Source organism: Plecotus auritus (assembly GCF_963455305.1).
Source record: "Plecotus auritus genome assembly, chromosome: 12".
NCBI classification, from domain to species: domain Eukaryota; kingdom Metazoa; phylum Chordata; class Mammalia; order Chiroptera; family Vespertilionidae; genus Plecotus; species Plecotus auritus.
Window position 1 is genome coordinate 41,968,903 of NC_137778.1, and position 26,335 is coordinate 41,995,237.

At 44.0% G+C, this 26,335-nt stretch overlaps 1 protein-coding gene across 2 annotated transcripts in view; it reads left to right on the plus strand.

Annotated features, from left to right (window-relative positions):
* The window catches only part of COL11A1 (collagen type XI alpha 1 chain), a 299,743-nt gene that overhangs the window by 254,027 nt on the left and 19,381 nt on the right, over nt 1–26,335 (plus strand). For both annotated transcript variants that reach the window (XM_080648023.1, XM_080648024.1), the window contains 14 exons: nt 196–285; nt 535–588; nt 6,767–6,874; nt 8,624–8,731; nt 9,629–9,682; nt 11,277–11,330; nt 11,821–11,928; nt 15,603–15,656; nt 17,623–17,676; nt 18,912–18,965; nt 23,863–23,916; nt 24,880–24,987; nt 25,482–25,535; nt 26,027–26,080. In XM_080648023.1, coding sequence (XP_080504149.1) covers nt 196–285; nt 535–588; nt 6,767–6,874; nt 8,624–8,731; nt 9,629–9,682; nt 11,277–11,330; nt 11,821–11,928; nt 15,603–15,656; nt 17,623–17,676; nt 18,912–18,965; nt 23,863–23,916; nt 24,880–24,987; nt 25,482–25,535; nt 26,027–26,080 — 1,008 coding nt within the window. The remainder of the gene's footprint in view (nt 1–195; nt 286–534; nt 589–6,766; nt 6,875–8,623; nt 8,732–9,628; nt 9,683–11,276; nt 11,331–11,820; nt 11,929–15,602; nt 15,657–17,622; nt 17,677–18,911; nt 18,966–23,862; nt 23,917–24,879; nt 24,988–25,481; nt 25,536–26,026; nt 26,081–26,335) is intronic.

Sequence of the window (26,335 nt, forward strand, 5' to 3'; positions counted from 1 at the left end):
CATCCATTTGTGTACATACGAAATATCTGTAAGTCGTGGTCACTTTATTTTAATGTATGTGGCCTTTCCCATCATATTCTCACCGTGAAATGAGAGTCCGACTGGACTTACAGTGGGTTAGGGGAGCTACAGTTTTGTTTGCGGACACATGTATAGAAGCCACTCCCTATGACGGACGTATGTGATATCCCTCAGGGCGACCCAGGTCCTCAAGGCGTCTCGGGGAAAGACGGCCCGGCAGGTCTCCGTGGTTTCCCAGGCGAACGAGGTCTCCCTGGAGCTCAGGTACCATCACCGTGCATGAAATGGCTTATTAGAAACATTTGCTTTTTTTTTTTTTTTTAACTAAATAAAGGTCATGACTAATGAAAAGGAAATATGTAAGCGTATGCATGGATGATCGTCTCTAGAGCAATACGTGTTTGTGTCTGAAAACCCTTCCCAACACCCTCATTTTACCCATCACGCGTGTCCTTGGATTTATATCCTGTTCGCATCGACTCATTGTCTCGGTTTCCCCCCTGCTTTTCCCAGGGTACCCCTGGCCTGAAAGGAGGAGAGGGTCCCCAGGGCCCACCAGGTCCAGTGGTAAGTATGATTATAGTGAACAACCGTGCCAGCCATGGCTGCAAATTACGGCTCTCCTTCCATTATTCTCCCGCTGTGATCCCACCGCGTGTGGAGAGGAAATAAGCACGTGTCAATCACGCCAGCCAGCGCTGGGTTGCTGCTAATTGCTTGCACTAATGAGTGCAGAAACAGAGAGTTCAGAGGACTGACAGTCCTGCCCTCCATGCTGTCGGGAGGGAAAGGAGCTATCTTGCCTCCAAAGTCGTAATTTGTCTGCTTCTGAGTACTCGGTGCGACTTGAATGTTATCAATGCTTATTTAAACATCGCTGAAGTATGAAAAGTGTATGTCCATGTGTGTGTTCTCCAGATAGCTTTATTTAGTTAATGCAACCACATCAAATACTTGGCAAATGAGTAAATATCGGATTCCTTTTTTGAGAGACCTGGTCAGCCCCTAGGAAAGCAATCTGATAGGGCTTTCCATCAGTTCACCTTGGTTCTTGCCTGTGTCCTGGAAGGTTAACAAGAACAGCCGAACGGCCCAGTTCCGTGGCCTCTTCTCATGCTTCGTTTCATTTCACTCATCTCAGAAGCTGGCAGTGGCCTCAAATTGTCTCTCAACTTCCTTCCACATGTGGAGGTCACTCCAGTTCCACATTGAAAATGTTTCTTTCATTTCCCCCCTTTTCTTACTTTCTGCGACCTGCCTTTGTTCAGTCTCTTTGTTTCCTTGCTTGATTGTGTCTAAGCAACATTTCCTTGACTCCACTTTCTTACCCTTTCAGCCACTGGTTCCCACTGATTCTAGTCGAAGACACACCCTTAACTATGCCATTCCTTTGCTTATACATATCTCAGGGTCCCACACTGCCTGCGGAATCCAAAGTCCTTACTGTGATCAATGAGTTATCGTCACAGTGTGATCCCAGTCACCATAGTCTGTTTTATTAACGTCACCTTTGGGGTATTGACTAAGTCAGTGGTCGGCAAACTCATTAGTCAACAGAGCGGCAAACCGCAGCTCGCGAGCCGCACGTGGCTCGCGAGCCGCAGTTTGCCGACCACTGGACTAAGTCATGGTAAGTGCAGGATTGAGACGCACGGGGGTGGAGAGGGATGGAGATTTTGCTGTTATTCATATGAAAGAAAAGGTACTAAATTGAATTCTTGGGGGAAAGAATGTGAATAAAGAACGTGAATGGTAAATGAAATAGAAAAAGAAATGATATCGCAAGTGTTTATTCTTTCCGTTTTTAATGCTGTGAACTTTACAGTCTGTATCTTAATGGTCTTTATAACCTGGCCAGGTAGATACTACCATTCCCTTTTTAAAGGCGAGAGACCCGAGGCTTAGAGAAGGTAAATGAGGAGCCTGAGTTTATAGCCCTTTGACGACAAAGATCCACCCTCGCACGTTGCATCGACTCCTTCCCAGCTGTGCATCCGTCACTCTAGACATCTACTTCAGTCCTCTCCTCTTAGTCTCGTTTGTCCAAGTCCTCTTACTTCCTCCCGACTCCTGTGAGCAATTGTCAAAAGGAAGCGAGTCAGAGGAGCTCATATTCCAGCTCACTGGGCTTTACTGTTCCTGCATGTGCTCTTTATAACCGTTACTTAATTTGAATGAACCAGAGATTAAACTACGTAAGCAGATGGGCAGGTTGAATCCGTGGACGCCCGTTCCCTTTCCTTATAATCCATTCCGTCAGAAACCCAGGGCAGGCTGTGTCCCGTCGCCGTGACATCCTGGACAGGGGTTTCCTGGCCTCGGCAGGTCTAGCTGGGAGGCCCCTGGGGGGGGGGGGGGTGCAGGGGGACAGCGACATCTAGATTTGCATCAACCACCGGTTCTGTGTGAGGATGAGAGATGGCTCTAGGCGGGGCCCTTGATAGGAATACCCCCAGAAAAATCTCTTGCGAATCCCAGCTTGAGAATATTTGTAATTTCGCGATCAGTTACCAGGTATATACTGTATTTTCATAAATTATGAAAATTTATTTTCATAAATTGTGAAAATGAGAATCTTTGTGCTTCAGCTTACAGAAGTCCGTCAAAACAGACACACTAGAGAGAGAACTCTTTGCTTTATGACTTTTTGAGTACAACTCGCAATATGAAACGGTACATGTAATATAGTTTCATATTATCTATTATATTTTATCGCAGTCAATATTTTAAAGTTCTGGACAAGACCCACTGCCATTATATAGATTCACTAAATGGGCATTTCCTACAAAGAGCTATGGCTTTCAGAGGAAGCCAGGTAGGAAATAGGTAAAATAACAAATAATAAATAAGTGATATGATAAAAGACAAACCGAAGAAGGCAAGGTGAGAAAAATGATTTCTGCCTAAAGGAATGATGTTGGCATTGGAGCCATAAATAAAAGATCATTTGATGAAAAGCGAGTTTTTGAGTCTAAACCGAGTCTGGAAGTGCTCACCGCCGTGTAGGTCATCTGAGCACAGAACTGGGGTGGCATCATGTTCTTGAAGTCTGGCGGCTGCAAGTAAATGTGTATTGAGAAACATTTTTTCTTAAAATATATTGTTATTGATTTCAGAGAGGAAGGGAGAGGGAGAGAGAGAGAGAGAAGCATCAATGAAGAGAGAGAATCATAGACTGGCTGCCTCCTGCATGCCCCACACTGGGGATGGAGCCGGCAACCCGGGCGAGTGCCCCGACCGGGAATCGAACCCTGACCTCCCGGTCCATAGGTCCATGGTGCTCAGCCCCTGAGCCATGCTGGCCGGGTAAGAAACATTTTTTAATGCTCTCACTGACGACACACAAAATGATCCCAGCAGGATGCTGTGACTTCGGGCTTCTGAAGTCTGGCGACTCCGCGTGCTTACTGGAAGCACCGTGTGGCATCCGAGAGCTGGGGATGGGTGCCCATCAGGGCACAGGCATGCTCTCTGCCTCAGGCTCGCCTGCTAAATGGCATCTGCGAGCGCCCAGCAGAAAGCACCGGGGGGCGGCCAGCGGAGGGCAGCGCGCCTTCCCCGCGGGCTGAGCGTAAACCGGCCGTGCTTTCTGTTTCTGTAAACGCACAACAGACGCAAATGTGTGTGCGAGCCACTTCTCCGATGGCTTCTGCCACCTGTGTTATCATAAAGCAACATCAAGGAAAAGGTACTCCCTACATAACCTCTTTTTATTTATCTTTCCTGATATGGAATCCCCCTTATTACCAACGTCATTTCTCGGAAAATGAGGTGATTCAGAGAAATGCAGTGGTGTGTTGCGTACAAGCCCTGGAGTTTTACAACCACATGTGCTTTGTTCCTGGGAGAAGTGGGAGGCCATGTGGGGAAGGGTATGAGGGGCAGAGCTGCGGGAGCTGGATGGGAGCGGGGCAGGACCGCAGCCCATCCCCTCCCCCTCCCCCTCCCCTTCCCCTCCTCCTCCCCCTTCCCTCCCCCTCCCCTCCTCCTCCCCCTTCCCCTCCCGCTCCCTCTTCCCCTCCCTTACCCTCCCCCTTCCCCTTCTCCTCCACCTCCCCCTTCCTTCCCCTCCTCCTCCCCCTTCCCCTTCCCCTCCCCCTTTCCCTCCTCCTCCCCCTTCCCCTCTCCCCTCCCCCCACTTCCCCTCCCCTTCCCTTCCTCCTCCCCCTTCCCCTTCCCCTCCCCCTCCCTCTCCCCCTCCCTTCCCCTCCCCTTCCCCTTTCCTTCCTCCTCCCCCTCCCTTCCCCTCCCCCTTCCCCTCCTCCCCCTCCCTTCCCCTTCCCCTTTCCTTCCTCCTCCCCCTCCCCCTCCCCCTTCCCCTCCTCCCCCTCCCTTCCCCTCCCCCTTCTCCTCCTCCCCCTCCCCCTTCCCCTCCTCCTCCCCCTTCCCCTCTCTCTCCCCTCCCCCCCACTTCCCCTCCCCTTCCCTTCCCTTCCTCCTCCCCCTTCCCCTTCCCCTCTCCCTCCCCCTCCCTCTCCCCCACCCCTCCTCCTCCCTCTCCCCCTCCCTTCCCCTCCCCCTTCCCCTTTCCTTCCTCCTCCCCCTCCCTTCCCCTCCCCCTTCTCCTCCTCCTCCCCCTCCCCCTTCCCCTCCTCCTCCCCCTTCCCCTCTCTCTCCCCTCCCCCCCCACTTCCCCTCCCAGGGCGGTTTCAGGACCGCCCTGAGCCTGCGGCCTCCTATCTCCTGGCCATGTGCTAATATTTCTTCTGCGCTTCTCCTGAGGAGTTTATAAACCTTCCTGTCCAGTTCCTATTCGTTCTATTTTCTCCCTCCATCCCATTCCAGAGGACCTTATTGTCAGTGCCTTCCACGTACTCCTCAAACAAGGAAGCCGGAGTTCTCAGAAGGATTACACCTGCAGACGAATTGGGCCGCGTGCTATCGTTTTAAAGCTAAAGCAGGTTTTCGGGGGACCCGGGTAGATCTGGGGATATTGTTACACCAAGTAGGAAGGAGCGAAGGACGGAGATGGCGGTGCGGCTCAATAGCCGAGGCTGAGATAGCACAGGACTTGGAGTTAATCATGCAGAATGTATGCTCTAACTTGTGGCATTGCTTGGCGTGTTATCAGAATGTTTGGCTTCACTGGTCTACACTATTTGTAATCTGCAAGGAGAGTGAGTCAGAGAGAAGCGAATGGTTTGCTCACGATGGGAGGAGGTTAGTGGTTCCAGTGCTGGGAAGGAAAAGGCCATACACACAGTGGATGCGTTACTGAGGGCCTACTGTGTGCCAGCAATTACTCGAATTGCTGGAGATGGGTGAGGAGGAGAAAACCTGCAAAAATTCTACCCTTGTGAAGCTTATCATTATCCATTTAAGCTACGTTTAAACCCAAACATGTTCGTTTCAGATGCAATTATTTATCTGACACTTATCAAGCCCTCCGTTTTTACCATAGCCAGTTAGAGAGAAACGCAGTAATTCCGTCACTATACATGTCTACACTTTATGGGGGAAATGCATTGCAATGTGCTTGTTCCAGGGCTAATACCCACCATAATACATCTTGTATTCCCAGGCATAAGACTCAGATTCTCAGTGTTTTGTGGAATGTGTAAATGGGTTCTCTCTTTAGTATTGGGCTTACATTTTCATTTTTTAAAAAAATCGGACCTACCTCTTTAGTGATTGAGCTGCAACTAGAAGATTGATAGGTTTATTCTGTTCAAAATCAGCCTGGGGATATTTTAATGAGACTTGCAAGTTTTTAATATGATTTGCTTAATCGCCACATAGCATTAGAGATTTTCCCTTTTCATTTATAGATGTTTATAATGAAATCATTGAAGGGCATGCTGTTATTAAAAATATCTAGACTTACAGAATGTTTGAAATAACTGACGGAAAAGGAAATTGCAGCTGTGCTTTTGGGAGCAAATATACATGAAAAAACATTTTCATCCGTCTTGAAATTACTGAGCTGTGACATTATCATGAGCATTGTTTTAGCTACAGAAAAGTAATATGTTCTCATTGTTAATTTTAAAGCAGGTTTCACAGGCAAGATGGCAATCTGAAATTTAATCTTATTAATACTCCAAGGGAGTCATTAAACTAGCTCAGCTTTGTACCGTAAGAATATTCCGTCATACCTACCAACTGTGGCATTGTCATTGATCCACATCAGCATTCTTCCTCTCTCTCATGTACATGAAAATATTTGATTGATTTTAAATATTAAACATACTTAACTATAAAACTAAAAAGCATTCTTCAGTAAAAGCCGTGAGTTATTCTCCTGTACTTGCCAGTCATCAGGTATCCAATTAAGAAATATATATTTGTCTTAATTTTTATACCACAGCATTTCAGGAAAATACACATTCTACTGGAGGTTTTTTTTCTCCTGCAAATCTGGGAAATGTCTATTGACTGAACATAAGGACATTTAGATCCTGTACTTTTTAAAGCCATCATGTTCACAGACTTTATAAAAAGACTAATGCATATCTATAATTGTATAACAACTTTACATTTAAATGAAAAAATATATAACATCTTCAAAAAATTAAGTATATATGCCTTTGAAATTATTTCATCTTAATAATATTTCCTAACTCTAGTATTGGATTAGAAATTAATCTTTCAAATGGTGAGCACAGCTGTTCTTGTTTGAGATTGTACCTGTCTAAAAGTGACCTTTGCACTGTGTACTGTAAGACCCCACTGCTAGGTCCCTGATTCCTAAGCCTGCGTCACCTTTCCCATCACTGGTAACCCGTGTCTTTTCTCCCGTGTACAGGGCTCCCCAGGGGAGCGGGGGTCGGCAGGCACCGCGGGCCCCATCGGATTGCCAGGGCGTCCAGGACCCCAGGGTCCCCCCGGTCCAGCCGGAGAGAAAGGTGCTCCCGTAAGTAATTTCAAGGAGAAAAACATATTATCCTGCCGCCCTGCAAAAGTTATTACTTTTTATTCAAGGATATTAGCTCTTCACACGCCACTGCATGCTCCCTGCATATGTGCCCGGCATAGAAACACACTCCTTCTTTATTTTCATAGGAGAGAATATTTCAGATTCAATGAAACGAGCTGATATTTTTCCACACTTTGTGGAACCCTAATTCTGTGAGGGAATTGGATATTATTAATGTAAAAGGCTTCTGATTTGGCTCCTTTAAGAAAAAAATAAAATTGGAGTTTTGATTAAAACTCTATCTTGCCGCTATATTTTAGAAAGGTGTGCACTTTTCTCTCTTCTTGTGATACAACTTTTATTTATTTTAAAAAATATATATTTTTATTGATTTTTTTTAAAGAGAAAGGGAGAGAGAGAGAAAAACATCAATGATGAGAGAGAATCATTGATGGGCTGCCTCTGCACGGCCCCACTGGGGATCGAGCCCACAACCCGGGCATATGCCCTTGACCAGAACCGAACCTGGAATCCTTAAGTCCGCAGGCTGATGCTCTATCCACTGAGCCACACCAGCTGGGGCAATACAACTTTATTTCCAGTCATTTTCATCCAAGGGAAAGCCATAGAGAGTGGCGGCTCTTCTCCTGTGATTTGAGTCGGGGTCCACAGTGAGTGGATGGGAAACATCTGGCCAGTTCCTTCACCTTACATTTACTGGGTTTCTACATTTTTTCCCTTGTGATAGTAAGCTACATTTTGTTCACTACGTTTATGTTGCTGGGTCAAGATCTCTTCCCTCTTTTTGTTCCTGCTTTTGATGGAAACATGCCAATTTTGTAAAAAATAAAAGCTTTCTCTCATCCTTCAAGATGGAAACACAAACTCATTCAGTAAATGTAGATGAAAATCAGACATCATACGCAAAAATATGAGTTTAAGACTTCTGTATACATGTCAGTCTTGAAATATGTAATCTAGTGTAAGCCTATAATTTTAAAAATACTTCTTTTTTTTATCACGAAGACTTCATTTCAGATTAAGCTAGTTGAGTTCATTGTCCAAGCATTTTCTCTCGTAGCTGTTTGTGATGTTACTCAGAGGTTTCCAGATTAAAATGCTTGTTTTCTGTAAACTACTGCCTTTCAGAAACATGTGGAATGTTAAAATGCGGCCATGCCCCGTGGCCAGAAAAGAAGATGGCCACAATATTTTGTGGGGATCAGATGAAACTGTAGCTCTAAACCACTTTGTAGAATACGCATGCAACATTTCTTAAACATATAAGGAAGGTCACAAACCTATTGCCACGGTGGGCAGTGCACTAGCAAATGCGTTTCCATGGATATTTTGCCCTAACAGCCAGTGTCTGGCATCACCGTCCAAGAAGAAAGGCTCAGCGAGTTTTTGTAAACATCAAGCATCCGATTGACGGATATTCGAAACTTGATTAGAAAATGCGTGTGCGAAATAAAAATTCTAAGACGCATCGCTCATACCTGTGGGCCATCGCCCGCGATCCGTCCCTCGGTACCGAGGAGGGCATTCTTGGCTGCGGAGGAAGGGATGGGTTTTCTGTGTCCTCCGTGACAAAATAGGTTTTTCTTGAGGACATCAGGCCATTTCTTTGCCAGTATGGAAGCTGCAGTGTGACGGTTGGCGCTGCTCCTTGAAACTGTAGCAACAGGCTAACGTGTAGGTTTCTTACAGCAAAATGACTGTCTGTTGTTGGCTTTTCGGTTACAGGGAGAGAAAGGCCCCCAAGGCCCGGCAGGCAGGGACGGAGTGCAAGGCCCCGTGGGGCTCCCGGGGCCGGCTGGGCCCGCCGGCTCCCCCGGGGAAGACGGAGACAAGGTCGGTCCCCTTTCTTCGCTCATGTATCCTGTGAAAGTGGCTTTTCCTCAAGGGCCCTACGCGTTAACCTAAGCTTAGACCCCAAATCTGAAGCTATCTTCCCTAAGGTTTCATGCATCTCGCATGAGCCCCAAAGGTTTATTTCAGAGGCTGGGGATTAGTAGGCGTCCCGTGAAATCTGTGGGCTATCAACCAGGACAGGGAATTGGGTACAAGAACAGAGAGAATGAGGAAAAAAGAGCAGGTGCCCACATTGCTTATTTGTGTGTAAACACACAGGCTTTTGGAATAAATGTGAAATGAATGTAACCGATCACTTGTGTATACCCAGCCCTTGCGTCTTGGGTTTTGCAGAGGAAGGGCTTGGGAATGGGCTGCAAACGTGTCTGGTAATCCGGCACCTCCCTCTCTTCCTGACGTAGAAGGTTCTGAGCTCTTCATGCTGAACCGGTAGCTGTGATGTTGTGTCTGAGTTTGCATATTGCCTAATGTTATTGAGAGGCACTACAGCTACACTGGTGAACCCATACTATGATAACTGCAGCATCTTAGCATTTTGGAAAGTAGGAGAAAAATCATTACCGTGTAATTATACATTTTTTAAATAAATCAATGTGCTTCTATAAGACAATCATGGTAATTTTTCAGACAAAATGCATTTTATAAATTAAAAATCCTGTTGCAATATTCCTCCAGGTTGAGTTGCCTTTAGTCTGTGTTTTAGTCAATACCAGAAAGTGAGAAGCAGAGGGAACCCGCCTTTTACAGTTTAAACGGGGGCATTAAGGGCTAGCCTGCAATTCCGTACGCGTCACATTTAATAGGGAGATGATGGTGATGAAGATGCATTGGTATGGCATACTGCAGACAAACTTTACCTCGAATTTTCCGCTACAGGGTGAAATTGGCGAACCCGGACAAAAAGGCAGCAAGGGTGACAAAGGAGAAAATGTGAGTTCCCTGCTTTGTGGTAAGGGGCATTATTCACTTAACTCCTCCTGCTGTACCCATGGATAGAGAATTAGTGCTGCTTATTCACGTATCAGAGGGCAATCCTATCAACACTATAACATTTGGGATTCAGTCTATTCCATTTTTAATTTAAATTTCATTTTTCAATTACAGTTTATATCCAATATTACTTTGAATTCAGCCAATTCTAATAAAACCCCTTTCCACTATCCTTCTCAAAGTATTCCAAAAAATCAAGAGGAGGGAAGACTCCCAAGCTCACTTTAGGAGGCCAGCGTCATCCTAATTCCAAAGCCAGATAAAGACGTGACAAAAAGGAAATTATAGGCCAGTATCCCTGATGATAGATGCTTAAACCCTCAACAAAATATTAGCAAACCAGATCCAGCCATACATTAAAAAGAGCATACGCCATGACCAAGTGGGATTTATTCTGGGGATGCAAGGTTGGTGCGATATCCGTAAAACAATAAGCGTGATTCACCACATAAACAAAACGAAGGATAAAAACCACATGGTCATATCAGTAGACGCACACACATGACATTTGATAAAATCCAGCCCATTTATGATAAAAAGTCTCAGCAAAACAATAAGCGTGATTCACCACATAAACAAAACGAAGGATAAAAACCACATGGTCATATCAGTAGACGCACACACATGACATTTGATAAAATCCAGCCCATTTATGATAAAAAGTCTCAGCAAAGTGGGAATAGAGGGGACATAACTTAATAAAGCCCACAGGTGACAAACCCACAGCCAACCTCATACTCAGTGTATTTTCAGATATATGCAATAATCCCAACCAGCAATTTCACCTGCCATCACTAGCTCAGATTTTCATGTGGTTTAGAAACAAGTAAAGTCTTTGTTGTGATGAAAAGAGTTTGACCTCGTTCACACCTGAAAGGGTTTCGGGTTGCCTGGAACTTGGCTTTAAGCACTTTTCCCTGCTCAGAGCAGCTATGATAAGGAACAATCTAATCCCATCACTGTCTCATGCCTGGATGGTTTATAAGGCCTTATCAGTATTTACATATAAGAAGTAAGTTAGCAAGAAACATGCATGCATGTAAAACTAATAAGCCTACTCAAATCTATTGTTCACAATAAGGAGAGCTGGGATACTTACTAAATAACGTTCAGTTCCACGTGTTTACATAAGGAGAAATGTCTTCCATACACCACTGCATTCCCCCTGTAGAGGGCCCCCCACCTTCTAGTATTCACTTAGAATGACAGCACCTAGGTGAACTTTTCATGTGCTCCTTCTGACTCATACATCCCTCATTCAAGAGACGGGGTTTTCTGAAAACTTCACCACTATTTATGTTAGCACAGAAACCCACTTCTAAATATCTGCAACATCACAGATATGAGTGGCTTTCATACCTGTTGATGTAAAATGGATTGCAGCTACACACCTGTGTGTCTCAAGGACTAAAGTCAGTAATGACTTTATTGAAAAGACTTCTTTTTATCACCAAGTGTAGAGAACGTCCCGCCCTATACTTTTGAGACCCTTCTGGCCTCAGTGTCAGAATTCCTGATTCTTCTCTCCCCCTAGGGTCCTCCTGGCCCCCCAGGTCTTCAGGGTCCCGTCGGCGCCCCTGGAATTGCTGTAAGTATCCCCCCCTTGCCCAGCCCACTAAATCCTTACAGTCCCCGATTAAATTCATGAACTGTTGCATAACCAGACTATTTGATATTGTTCGTAGGCTTACTGTGGACTGAAATGTAAAAGTTCTAACAGCTAACCAAGCTGATCTTTATAAACAAAAGCCATTGTGACTTCATCTCACAAGAGTCCCTAACCGGTTGGGAAGTACACTGTAGTCAATGCTGAGCGTTATTTTCCCCTCATTACAAAGCTTTTACTTCACGTGGCATACACAAGAAAATTAAAATCAGCCGTACCCCGGAAACAAAGAATACCAACAAAACAAACCATGGGATATTGGCAGCAGAGAATGGAAGTTTAATCCACTCGCTACTCGTTCCCTCCTGTCTAGACCCGTTTGGGTTCAACTAGAAGCGCTTATACTTTTATGATGACTTGTACCCCATCACGGTCTCCCCACTTTGTGATCACGTTCCTTGTTCTCCGCCAGGGAGGTGACGGGGAGCCCGGGCCCAGAGGTCAGCAGGGGATGTTTGGACAGAAAGGGGATGAGGGAGCAAGAGGTTTCCCGGGACCCCCTGGTCCCATCGGTCTTCAGGTACGTTGCTCTCTGCCCGTGTCCTCTGTCATTCCACCTACTTCGCACCAGGTTTTCTGCTGGATGTAAAACAAAGCAGAATGTTGGTGTGTGGCTAACCCCAAGGGCTGTTTTTCTTCTATGTGTATCTGAACTTCGACTTCTTTTTACCTATTAATCTTCCTTTTTCTGGAGCTATCAGCCCCAGTTTCTGTTTTTGGTATTTATTTAGCCCATCTTAGATATTACATCTGCTTTCCTTATTCCTGTGTTTGAAAAATGAATCTTGTTTCAGTCTGATAGTCAACAGGAAATTGTTAGAAGGGTTTTTCATTTCGTTTTGTTTTGTTTTCGTACATGTCATAGCAGGAAAATTGGTATTTCAGATGGCTAGCAAACATTAAAAGCATTCTGAGAAATAGCAACTGCCAACCACAACCACCAACAGAAAATACCAGCAGCGAATGGTAGAGTTATGGGTAACGTAAGCAAAACAACAGCGAATGGATCGTTTAAAATCACATTTAAAGTTGCAATGGGCACGTTCAGGAGAGGAAGTGTGTTTCTGTGAACACTGCGGGTGAGGAATTTTCAGACGGCGCTTCGGCAGGACTCGTAGGGAAAGCGTGCGGAATGCCGTCTGTCCTGTTGGTTAGCGCCGCCTCCGGGCGCTCACGGCTTCGGACGGAACAGCGAGCTCTTCGTTCCCGCTTGCTTATCCTGCACCTGCCGCGTGATGCTCTAGAGCGGCCGTCACCAACCTCCGGACCTTGCGGACCACCAGCGGCCCGTGGACCAGTTGGCGAGCGCTGCTCTAGAAGATGACCAGATTTCGTTTTAAGTAACATTCAAGTGCCATTTTGATGTTAGTTATGCCACATTAGAAACTTTAGAAATGTCCACATTAAATCATCTGTTCCCTGCACTTAAACATTTGTGAGGCTATAGAAAAGTAAATAGAAGTGGAATTGGTATAAATTTCATTTTTTTATTTTCACAAGTCAAGTCCCAGAGTATTGGTTTTCAATATTAAATAGCTTACATATATAATCATACAAATTACATTGTAAACTATATAATTAATTATATTATCATAATTTTTATGGTTATAAAACTCATTGAATGTCCACTAGTGAACATGACATCATCATTTTCCACTTTCATTTTAATGCCAAGATAAATCCTTTTAAACTGGGAAAATGCCAAGATTTTATTTTCATATTACTGTTGAAGTATTTTACCCTTATTAGACAATAATAAATAAGCAGTCATGAGTACTACACATCAATGTGTGAAAAACACACATGTTTGAAAACAAGACATTAAAAATTAGATTGCCAATGGCTATGGTACCATTCCCTTCCCGCTTTCTCATTTAAGAGATTGCCCTGAATTCTATAAGGGTGTAATTCAGGAATTTAGTTCTCATGATTAAAGAAGATGCCTTGTAGCTTATATTGATAACATATTAAATAAAAAATTACCTTCAGTTCCACAACTTAATAAATGTGCTGTTTGATAAGGTGACTCAAGACATCAATACACTAAGAAATGGATTGTATTTTGCCATGGCTACCTCTTTAAATCAGGAATCTGAAAAGATGTTGATGTGATTAACATTTTCATAATTGATCTACGTCCTTTAATTGAGTCTTCATGGCAGCATAAATATTAGCAATTATAATAGACCTAAATCATAATGATGTAATGCTCTGGTTAAATGACTTGATTTTTCAGTTTGAAGTTTACTCTTTGTCTGCATACGAAGGAGACATAGAATGAACGGCTTTGGCCTAAATTCACTTTTTCATTTCATCACGTTAGTGGCCAATGTTTTGAAATTGACCTTAAAACAGCGCCTCTTCCTGTGTAAATCACGCCAGGAAAAGCTGAGGAAGCACAGAAGCCTATCCCCGGTGTCACGTGGGAGGTGGAGCTCTGCAACAAGAGAACCTGACCCGTCATGTCTCGATTCGTTTTAATAACAAGAACATCCGTCTTAATAAACTCAAACTGTAATCAGACTTCATCAGGAAGAAAGACATCCTTCCATTTTTTTTCTGCTGGAAGGTTCCTATTGAGTTAATTGTAGGGATGACCATGCACATGAAGAAATGATGCGATGTAGAGCTGGCCTTGTTCTGGAAGTAAACGATCCCCTGGCATTTATATACCATTTAATCAGGGGATCCCGAAGTAGATGCGCTCTCTAGGAAAGGAGGTGGAAACCTGGCTAGAATATAGGGAATGTGTGGTTAATTTACATGGTGTTGGTAAGCACTGAATTATGCCTAAGTTGCAATGCATATTACTTAAAAAAAAACGGACTTACAAAAGAAATATTTATTTCATCTGTGTTCATGTCTACTCGCATGTTTAAGAATTTACGTTTGTGCGCTCCATCGATGAATTAGCATCTCTGCGGTTGTGGATTTTGGAGTCCAAAGTGTTAGCAATCTCTCCAGGTAATTTTCAGGCGGACTCAGATCTGCAACTCTACCTGGCTATTTCCTCCTGGGAACTTCTCCAGTAATTCTGGAACCGACCGTGGATGGTGGTGACTGTGTGGGAATTACATGTAGCAGGCTACTTCCCTAGACATCTATCTGACATGCGATAAAAAAGAAACGAATTCCTGGTTATGCTGTCCAGTATAAATCATCACTTAAGTTTTCCTCATAAAAGTGAGCGTACACCCAACGTTTTAGAAGTTTATGTCTATGCTTGGTACAGTGCCCTCTCTCCAAACTGAGTCATGGGGAAGCAGTAGATCATCAAAACTACTTAATGGGGTATTCCCAATATAAAAAACGAAGAGGAACAGGATAATTAAAGTAGAATAAAAACATCAAAGACCCTCACCTGTGCATGGAGGGTCAGCATGACTGTTGGAAGCCCATGTGTCAGCTACTCCGCATGTGCACGTTTAGGGAGTAATGCGGAGAAGGCAGTTATTACTGTGGGTCGTGGTCTAGTAATTTGCTGCTACTGTAGTGCAGTGCCATGTAAATACTTTTCTAAAGTACCAGCGTGAGTTTAAAGCTTGGCATCGTGTCTTTTTATTTCTTAAGTAGATTACACCTGTGATGCTATTGTATCAGCTTTAAAAATAAAATATGTATAGAGTGTATAAGATATATACAAATAACATTAAAAATGAAAACACTCCATAATTATACTAGATAGTATATAATTTCCAAACTATTACCGCTTAAAACTGACACCTAAGAGCTCATGACTGTAAGTACACGAGCAAGTGGCAAATTTGTGTTTTTAAGTGCTGTATACAATCCGAGTGTGTCAACGTGTTGTGGCACGAAAGAGGAAAAATAAACAATTCTGCATGGGGGAACTAGAGAGAAAGTTCAAGGTAAAGTACAGTAATTTCCCATGAGGACATAGCCAGGTGACATCGGAGTGCAACCTGCTCTTTGAGTTCTGGTAACTACGCTCAAACAGTGTAATATTATACAAAGCCTACGTGTTACTTGTAAGTGTAGATATAAGATCTTACCATGTGTAGTCAATTCTTCTATGATAAGTATTTTGATATGATAGTTTCTGAATCTTAATTTCCACGTTAAAGTTCTAACTTAACTTTATATTTAATTTTTGGTTTTATGTCAGAAATTGGCCAAGTGCTTCTTTTTCAATAAATGAGTGACTTTTATGGTTTTTCTATTCCATTTTCTTAGGGTCTGCCAGGACCACCTGGTGAAAAAGGTGAAAATGGGGATGTGGGTCCCATGGTACGTTTTGCTTTTTAAGTATCGGGTAGATCTGATGGATTTCCATGTTACTAATATGTCCTGAAGGTTTATTAATGTGAACAGAGTGGTCCTAAAGGCTATGGCTTTTCAAATGGATGCTTTCTCTTTCCTCTGCCCAACCTGCGCCTGGGACCATTGCGTCTCTCATCATGTTGAACCTCTATTTTTTCTTTCTCGCTTTGGGGTAATGGTGAACACACCTGGGGCTCTCACTGGTTGATAGATTTCTCATTTCTCTGAGTGTATATTCCCGAGGTGTAGATAAACTGCCACACTTCAGTTATTTATGAGTATTGAGCTCTGAACTTTCATGTGGCACAAATAAAGAATCGATAGTGGCCTCCCAGGATTTGAATAATTAGCAAATGTTAGCACAGTATTAAAATTAATTGTATTTTGAAAGTCTTCATTTAATAAGGAATTCTCAATTAATTAGAACATGATGGCATAATTCCCATTGATTAATTCTGGCTTTCTGCTCTCATGGTTCAACTGAAAATGTGAAATACATACGTTTGTTTAGTAAGCACTGTATTGGGTAAGAAAACAATTAGGCAAGCTCATTGACATTAATAATGAAATATAATGAATACACTTCCTAATTGCTTCTTTCAATAAAGATTACTCCAATATTTACTTCCTTAAAATACATATTTGACAAGTTTACAGTTGAACGTAGATTTTATTTTCTTCAAATAAATGATTTTTTGTCATTACAATAAACTTAAAAACAGGGGACATACAGGTGCTGATTCAGTAACTGATTAAGACTCCAAGCAGCGTCGGGCACCAAGCGAGCATCCTCTGGATGTGACTGCTAGGTTCCCTGAATATTAATGCATTCTCCCTGACCTACGGTAACGCTGGGAGTAGACAAGCTTCTCAACCATGATATTAAAATAAACTGTGACCTTTAAAAAAAAAAAAAACCAATGCCCTGGTATTCACTCCAGACTAATCACAAGTGTGAGGTTATGGATTCTGGCCATCCATACTTTATTAAAAGCGGCCAAGTTCATTTTAATGCATAACAAGGAGAGAGAACCATCGTTTTGGAAAGACAATGAGGCAGTTAATCGTATTTCAGTTCTAACCTATGGAACACGTATACAAGTTTTAAAATACTCTGTAGAATTAAGAATTCTAAAGCTACTCAAGCGCCATTTCTTGTTCCACCTTTGCTCCTTTTGCACACTAGCATTCTGGCATATCCTGGCATAAACTATTTCTAGTTGTATTATGAATTAATTATACCAGATAGTAGCAATAGACTTTTTAAATTTTTAAAAATATGTCTTCATTGATCTTTAGAGAGGAAGGGGGAGAGAAAGAGAGAGAGAAACATCGATGAGAGAGAAACATTGATTGGCTGCCTCCTGCACGCCCCCGTCCTGGGAATCGAGACCAAAACATGTGCATGTGCCCTAACTGGTCCTCGAACCTGTGACCTTGTGGTGCATGGGACAGTGCTCCATCCACTGAGCCACACTGGCCAGGCGAGTTTTTAAAGTGTTTGCCCTGCGGCCGAAACCGGTTTGGCTCAGTGGATAGAGCGTCGGCCTGCGGACTTAGGGGTCCCGGGTTCGATTCCGGTCAAGGGCATGTACCTTGGTTGTGGGCACAACCCCAGCAGGAGGTGTGCAGGAGGCAGCTGATCGATGTTTCTCTCTCATCGATGTTTCTAACTCTCTATCCCTCTCCTTTCCTCTCTGTAAAAAATCAATAAAATATATTTTAAAAAAATAAAAATAAAGTGTTTGCCCTGCGGTTTTAATTTCCCCATAGCTGTGTATAGAGAAGCATTTGCTAATGTGGCAGCGTGTCCATCAAGAATGTCTCATAAGCCGCAGGTGCTCCACTGACTGACTTTGCAGGCTGAGACCTTTTAGTTTTCTAAGTGCATTTACGTGTGGCCCTCATAAACCTTAATGTCCGTTTCTTACAGGGTCCACCTGGTCCTCCAGGCCCAAGAGGTCCCCAAGGTCCCAACGGAGCTGATGTAAGAACTGTGAAATCGATGTTAATTATTTGGACATTGTATGGGTGTTGTTATCATTTAATGACCAACGTGTCTGCAGTACAAGGGAGATAATCACTCTATTATTAAAGGCTGAAGTGCAGAGTTCAAGGATCCCCTATTTACTCCAGGTCATTTCACAAGAAAAGAAACAGGCTTTTTAGGGAACTAATCACTGTAAATATAAAACAGGTACAAAGTGTACATTAAATACTTATTGGTGAGTTAGAAATATTAGCTTTATTGGAATAATCACATTTGTTCAGGTCAACATACTAACTGGGCCTTGCATATATGATAACTGTTCAGTGTTACCGAATTGTCTCAAAGTTTAACCTTTATGGCTTCCAATGGCTTGAGGAGATGGCTTGTGGTTAGCTTCGATTGCCTGAGCCCAGGACTATACTTCAAACCGCCTTTACGTATGCATCTGTCAGCGGTGACTTTTATCTAAAAGTTTGCATTTGTATTTTCACTCTATAAAGTATGTTTGAGTAATGTGTGCCTATATATCATGCACCTCTCACCATGTAAAACGTTTCCTCTCAATTATATAAACAATCTCCCCAGAGCTTCATAATTAACTCACTGTTCCAATATTCTAGGACTTTGAAATGTAATGTCATATTTGTCTTGTTAACAACCACAAATGTATAGGCTCTGAGGTGATCACACCTTCTGACCTCACCTTTTCACCCAGAACGAGTCATCTATTCTTGTCTTTGCTGCTCTTACGTCTGCTTTTAATTCTGGCCAGAATGTACCCGGGGCAGATGCACCAAAAACGCTTTTAGGTTCTCATTGTCCGTAAGTAATTTTGAGGTTGAGCGGTGGTTGACCTCGTGTTTGGCATGGATCAACCAATTCCTCACCAGAGTCGTATTTTGATCTACTACACAAATTCACAAAAACCATCCTCTAAATAGGACATGTTCGCTGATAGGAAGGATGAATTTACGTTTTGTGTACCAACTGGCAAGACTAGAGTTGGAAAGTCTCGAGTCTTAACTTGAAAATTCTGGTGCATTTAAAAATCAGTTTAATTATTTGCTCTTCAGTGAATTCAACAACCCAGTAAAGGGCATGATTTTGTCCCATTCTTCCAATGACTTGGGAAATCCTTGCACATACTTCTCTCTTTAAGAAGAACTAGATGTATACTTATGATTTATTATGTCATTGTAAGAAGAATAACTGTTCCTTTTCCTCTCCTGCAGGGACCACAAGGACCTCCAGGATCCATTGGTTCCGTTGGTGGTGTTGGAGAGAAGGTCAGGAATGTAGGGGTTTACAGTTTGAAATGGCAAGAATAGAGGACTTGGATAACGTTGGCTAATGTTCCCCAGGGCTTCTTTCTCAGTGTTTCACACACAGCTAGACGAACCGCAAGTCACCCGCTCCGGTGGCTCAATAACGAGAGGTAGAATGATTTCAGGTGCCACGGCTTTGATTGCCAGGTGTTGTACAGATGGGGTACATGGAGCATTTCCTTTAATCACCCCAGCCACCCTGTTATGAGGGTGTTATTATTATCCACATGTCTAAGCCAGGAAAGCTGAAGCCTGGAGCATTTCAGCGTTTGCATCCAGGTTTTTATCAGTAGAAAGTGACTAAATCAAGATCGACTCTGACCCAGGTATGTCTGACTAGACGGAGTGTCTCTAATAACACGCTTTACTGAAATTGGAAGAGATCGGTGATGCAGTGACGTAAAAGGGAAAACGGAATCCTTCCAACTACGAAAGAGTTACTAATTTTGTCGTGTGTGGAGTTACATGTTCGTGGCTACCACTGTGGCCTGTCTTGGGCGCTTTGTAAACTAGTTGGCATGTGCCATAACATCTGGACCCGGGATGGCTTCCTTTTCTCACGAGCACCATCACGTTTCAAAGTCTCCTCCTCCTCCTCGTGAAAATGGCACACTGCTTCTCTGATTCATTAGTGATGCATTCATGCTCATTTCTTTATAGAATTTTCCAAACATTGACATCAATTGTGCTTTATGTAAAAACTAAAATACTTATCAGTTTTGGTGGCCAAAAGTGAAATTTCATAACATAAAATACTATCCAGTAGAAACAACAGAAATTTCTCGAATTTTCTAGTTATTAAATGCTATCAGAAAAAGTTCTGTTGTTTGGTCTAAAAAAATTTTGATATTTCTTGTGTTTAAATTAATTTATTTTAATTTAAAATTTTAACGCTCAGAAAAGTAATGTGATAGAAGCAGAATATATTATTTGGATGTTTGTTTCTGCTCAACACCTACATTCTAGTATTTTCAATGTAATTAACCCTATATAACTGTTCTTTTTACGTTTTTATTTATTTTAGAGAGGGAGGAGGAGGAGAGAGAGAGTAACCTTGGTTTGTTTATCCAATTATTTGTGCATTCACTGGTTGATTCTTGTATGTGCCCTGACCAGGAATCAAACCGGCGACCTTGGCCTATCGGGGTGATGCTTTAACCAACTGAGCTACCTGGCCAGGCCTATGTGATAATTCAAATAGTTTCTTAATTACTACATAGAAACACTACATTGAAACACTTTAAAGTTATTATCAAAGTGTTACTGCCTAACAACCTATTTTGTAGACTCATTGTCTCTTTGTTTATATTCTTACATTGGGAGTTTATGTTGAAAAGGCGCCGGTGAGCTGGGGGTGGAATTAAAAGATCACTTTTCACGGAGTTCAGTTGTCATGGGAACAGTGGCGGGAGAGACCACTGTCTGAGGGTGTCCCTGCATCGCACAGATGAGGACACAACTGTCCTCCTCCCCTGTGGGTCCCCCACCCCCACCTTTGGCTCTAATGCTGACTAGAGAGTTGTGAAATCTGGTCTCTGCGTTTTGCCCACATAGCAGATTTTAAAACCTCTTAATAGCCCGCTCAGCCTATCGCTTTGCTCTGCAAAGCTTTGGGGTGCAGTGGGAACAGTTGTAAGTACTTCAGTTGCTTCTTGGATGGTTTCCCTTCTGCGTAACTCCTGGGCAAACGCGGGTGCCAGATGCTTGGGGCTTTGCGAGCCTCCCTTCCATGCTGTTTCCATGCGCTCACAGCCTCAGCCGTGGGCAAACTACGGCCCTCGGGCCGGATCCGGCCCATTCGGCTGTTCTATCCGGCCCGTGGAGCTGAAAGAGCGGAGGGTTCTCTTGCTCTCCCCTCCGCTCCTTTACTTTGAATTTATATTAGTTCACACAAACACTCCATCCTTGCTTTTGTTCCGGCCCTCCGGTCCAATTTAAGAACCCATTGTGGCCCTCGAGTCAAAAAGTTTGCCCACCCCTGCTAGCTGGTAGCCCAGCCAACGCCCAGTCTCCAGAGAAACACTCAGTCGACCGGGGCGGTGACTCCACTTCCTGCAGTTCAGGTGCGGCCGACTCCACCAGCGTCACCACCATAAAAAGTTTCATTTCTCTCTCTTTCCCAAAAAATACGCTTCTATGTGACAGCCAGATAGAAGTGAGATTCTGATTGTCATTTTTTTCAGCATCTGGAGTAATGTCATTTGCTGTAGATTACAGGTTTCTGGTATCAGCTTTGGTTCTGGCTGAATGCTTCCTCGTTTTTATTTTGGAAAGTTTATTTCCAGTCCCTAATTCAGTGAAAAAAATACAGGGAAAGAGAAGCGTATCCCTGAGTCATGCTGCACTCTGTCTGCTGAGCATGTGTAGCCTGACTCCATAGAATACATATCTGCTGCAGATGGGTTTCTGCACTTGAACGGTTTCCTCAAAACAGAGATTGTATCAGCACAGGGCCTGGGGATTTCATGCATATTTTATGACAAAAGGCATACAGAGCCATTTGCTCTCAACCTGAGCAAGTGTGTTATAGAATGAGGCAAAACGGTGGCGTGCTGAGTAATAATAGTTGAAAATTTATCGCACAGCTCTCTACAGAATTTGTATCATTGCATATTAATGATGACTTTCTAGAATGAATATGGTGTAGCCTTGTTGATACTAGAAAGACAGATTTATCCATTTGATGTAGGCTTGTAACATTTTTTTACTTGGAATTTTGTCCTATTCAAAAGATATTAAATGGGACATTACTTAACCTTTGCACAACATTAATTTCTTCTTAAATAATGGTTCACTTACTTTGTGCACACGTGGCTCTCATATACAAAAGGTAATTTGAATATGAACTTTTGACAAATGAACATAGGTGTGGTGTTCTCTAAGTGAAGAGATTTTTGTAGTGAAAACTTACCTTTAAATTTTAACAAAATTCAAACCCATCTCTTTGCTACCTGTCATTTTCCTCATTTGAAAAAATGGAAATAATCCTTAAGAATCTAGTTTAACTTTATAGTGGACAAGGATTAAAACGCAACAACAAAATATACAGAGGGTGACTAGAAAAATAGTTATTTCCCCTCTAGTTCCAATTTCTGTGGTCTCACCAGGGGTTAACGTGGTGGCTAAGAAGGTACTTTGAGCATGGTCAATAGGCTTCCTGTATTTCTGTGTGTACTTTTTTAGAGAAAGGTTAATTTGTTGTTTACTGTTCCACTTATTTATGCGTTCATTGGTCAATTCCCTGACCAACCAAACTTTGGTGTATCAGGACGACACTCTAACCCCACGGTCGGCAAACCACGGCTCGCGAGCCACATGCAGCTCTTTGGCCCCTTGAGTGTGGCTCTTCCACAAAATACCACGGCCTGGGCGAGTCTATTTTGAAGAAGTGGCATTAGAAGAAGTTTAAGTTTAAAAAATTTGGCTCTCCAAAGAAATTTCCATCGTTGTACTGTTGATATTTGGCTCTGTGGACTGATGAGTTTGCCGACCACTGCTCTAACCAGTTGAGCTACCCGGCTAGGGCTTGATGTCCTTGAGTTTTTTCCCAGCTCCATTGAGCTGTAATTGACAAAAATTATATATATTTAAGATGTACAATTTGATATTCTGGTACAAATATGCTTTGTGAAATACCTTTCTACTCTCTCCTTGTATGAGTTCGACTGTTTTAAATGTCACACCTAAGTGAACTCCTGCAGTAGACTATAATATTCCATATAGAAAGCATTTGATCTGAATGGCAAACTAAAGATTTACTTTGGAGATACGAATAATGACAGAAATATCACATATATCATTCCATCATACTCAGATAGCTGAATGATTCATTGCTTTGTAAATAATATAAATACAATATTATTTCAATAAATATTACTTGTAAGACTTATTGAAAAACTGGAAATATTTGCTATTCCTCTTGAGAAGAAAATTTCTTATACACAATGAAAGTACTTGATATTTTCCGTCGTTATGCAGATAATTCATGAAGTTAAAATATGTGCATATTTTCATCGAGGAAGGAATTATATACATAAGCTAGCCTGGCCCCCGGGATTCTGTTTCTGTTTCATGTAATGCATTTCAAACAAATGTATGAGCAATGGGAATATTTGAGAGAGTAGAGTTAAATGTTAAAGAGCATTCAGGCCTTACATTTTTAAAAAATTTAGAACCATTTCTGCCTCAGAATTGCTGGTACCTCTGATCGGGTGGATAAGCTTGGCATATGAATGTACTGATACGTTATTTGCCGGCATTCTAAGGCCAAAGAATTAGTAACAGACTTTCCTAACCAAAACCTATTAGTCTTGGAGGCTTAGTTATCCGTCTGCTAACGTAGAAAAATAACCACCCAAATGGATAATACGTATATCCTCAAGAGGAGCAGTTTTAACTGGTATCTATGTACCTTTATGCATCTTACAAAGACATTCTATGTTCTTTAGGCCTCAATACAGTTTACAGGAGAATCATTCTACCAAAGGATTTGCTTATGTGTCAGTGATAAATTCACATTTTGGTACAAAAAGACCTGGAGCTGTTGAATCCATAAACTTAACTGTATGAACACTGACGTAGCACAGATACACACTGGGCTGGGAGCAGCAGCGGTCTGTCCTGTGAGGCTGGTGGGACCCTGGGTGAGTGATCCGCCTGGTAACCAACCAGCGAGAGTTGTGGCTTTGGCCTCTCCCCCGAGAGAGAAACGTCAGTAACAGGACACGTTCCTCTGCCTTTTAGAGACTAGAATGTCTGAAGGGCTGGTCTCAGACATCGTGGTCCTCGCTGAAGGCGGTTTTACAAGTGTGAGCCCTCCCTTCCATGTGCTGATGCTCATCCGATCTCTTCGTTTCAGGGTGAACCTGGAGAAGCAGGGAACCCAGGGCCGCCCGGGGAAGCAGGCACGGGGGTAAGCGCGGGCCTTCCCTCCAGGGGGGTGTTCGGGGGGCCCCCCGAGAGCTTGGTCATGTAGCCCCCCTCCTCGCTGTCAGTCAGTCGTCTGCCTGGCCTTTCTGTCAAAGGAAGCAGACACGCGGAGCGTTTCCGTTGAAGACTTTTCATTTCCCCTGCGTGCCTTGATTAACGTGGGAATTGCACGAATCACATTTGCCTACGGCAGAGCCTTCCGGTTTGAGCTGTGTATGGTCTACGGTGTGGTGGTGGATTGTCCACAAAAGAAACTAACAGACCAACATTGCTACATCAAAAAAAAGTGTAAATTGTGTTAGGATGGCCGTGTTCTCACTAAGGTCCGGTTAAACCCGGTGCACGGACGCTGGGGAGGCCCCGGAAAAGGCCGGGCAGGTGTTTGGTTGTGGCTGGGAGGCACGGAGCTCACCGCAGACACCGGGCAGCTGCTCCGCAGCTGGCAATCCGGAGACACCGCCCTGCGACCGGAGTCCTCTGGCCCGACAGGCACCGGCGAAGACACTGGTTGACACACGTGTGCAAAGGCTCCAGGCGCTCTCCGCCAGCGAGAAGCGAGCGGGGAGCGGTCGCCCGCATTCAGGGACTGGACCCACGTGGGCGCCCTCCCTCCCTGGGAGCCGCACCCCCTCCCGCCCCCTTGGAGGGTTGCCACTAGCCGTCTAGCCGTTCCTCTCCCGTGTCCTCCTCCTCCGGTCACGGAAGGCGATGGTTTCTGTGGGAAGCCGAACGCAGTGCCGGGAAGCGCAGCCAGGAGACGGGGGCTCGGGGTTCGGTGCAGGCCTGCGCGTCTCCGAAGTCCAAGTCCCCCCGCCCACAGATGACCGTCGGCGTCCTCCCATAACTGCAGTTAGAGCAGGGCCTGGCTTACCGGTGAAACCGCTGGGAACTGGGGGAAAGTCTGGGTTAGAGCTTGTACGGTAACCGCTTTTTGTCCCGTGTGTAGGGCCCCAAAGGAGAACGAGGAGAGAAAGGGGAAGCGGGGCCCCCCGGCGCGGCTGGACCCCCCGGCGCCAAGGGGCCACCAGGGGACGATGGCCCGAAGGGCAACCCGGTAAGTTGGTCCCCTTCCAAGTGGCACCGAAGTCGAGGCCACTTTGGAGCTTTCCGCAGGCAGATGGGAAAACACGAGACTGACTTTTCACAAAGCCAGCACAGCCTCCAGCGATTGCCGGCGTTGGTGACAGCCGTGGGCAAACTCCGGCCCGCGGGCCGGGTCCGGCTGTTCTCTCCGGTTCTCTTGCTCTCCCCTCCGCTCCTTTACTTTGAATTTATATTAGTTCACACAAACACTCCATCCATGCTTTTGTTCCGGCCCTCCGGTCCGGTTTAAGAACCCACTGTGGCCCTCGAGTCAAAAAGTTTGCCCACCCCTGGTTTGTGACATTGCTGGGAGAAGAAGGGAGACATTCTCACATGGTTCTGCCATTGCTGGGAGAAGAAGGGAGACATTCTCACATGGTTCTGCCATGGCCTTTACCTCTTAGACGTCAGAGTGTCTAATAAATAGTTTTCGTTTATTTCCTTCCCTCTGCAAACACCCTCTAGGGCCCTGTTGGTTTTCCCGGAGATCCCGGTCCGCCCGGGGAGCCCGGCCCCGCGGTGAGTAGCGTGGAACATAATGGAGGGTGGGGGTGCTCCCAGCGCCTCTCTTGCTAATAATTAATCACAGAGAACATTTAATCCCTCACCTCAGAGGGAGGGGGAGGGGTGGGAAGAGACTAAGTAAAGAACTTACATGCTTATGTGCATAGTCCATGGACGCAGACAATAGGGCAGTGAAGGCCTGGGGGGACAGTGTGGGGGTCGATGGGGGGAAACCGGGGGACCTCTGTAATATGTTTCATCAATAAAAATAATTTTTTAAAAAAGAGCACACTATATTTTAAATTGGATGTGGTCACAGTTTCACAAATCTTTATGGAAAGAGAGAGAGATACCACCGTCCTTAGAAGAACAACAGAGAGAGCAGAATACTTTGTCGTCCTGGTTATAGTTCAGCTCACGGACTAGGACAGTGTACTGTACCCTTCTCTCTGATAAAAGTGAATCATAGTGAGAAATATCGGGCTCATTTCCTGTTCCTGTTACAGGGTCAAGATGGCATCGGTGGTGACAAGGGTGAGGATGGAGACCCGGGGCAGCCGGTGAGGAAGCACCACTGCTTTTATTTAGTCTTTACCTAGCCTCGAGGCATTTAAGAAAATCAGAAATAACCATTTGTTCTGAAAGAATTATCAGTGATATTTCAATTCCAGTTAAAAGGCAAGCTTACATGGAGTATTTCTAACTCGAGGTGATTTAAGAAATATAAGCAAAGCCTTCATAATAAAAAATATGTAGTCACATCAGGTTCTGCCCGACGGCATCAAATTCAGCTGTCTGTCCACTCGGGTTAATAC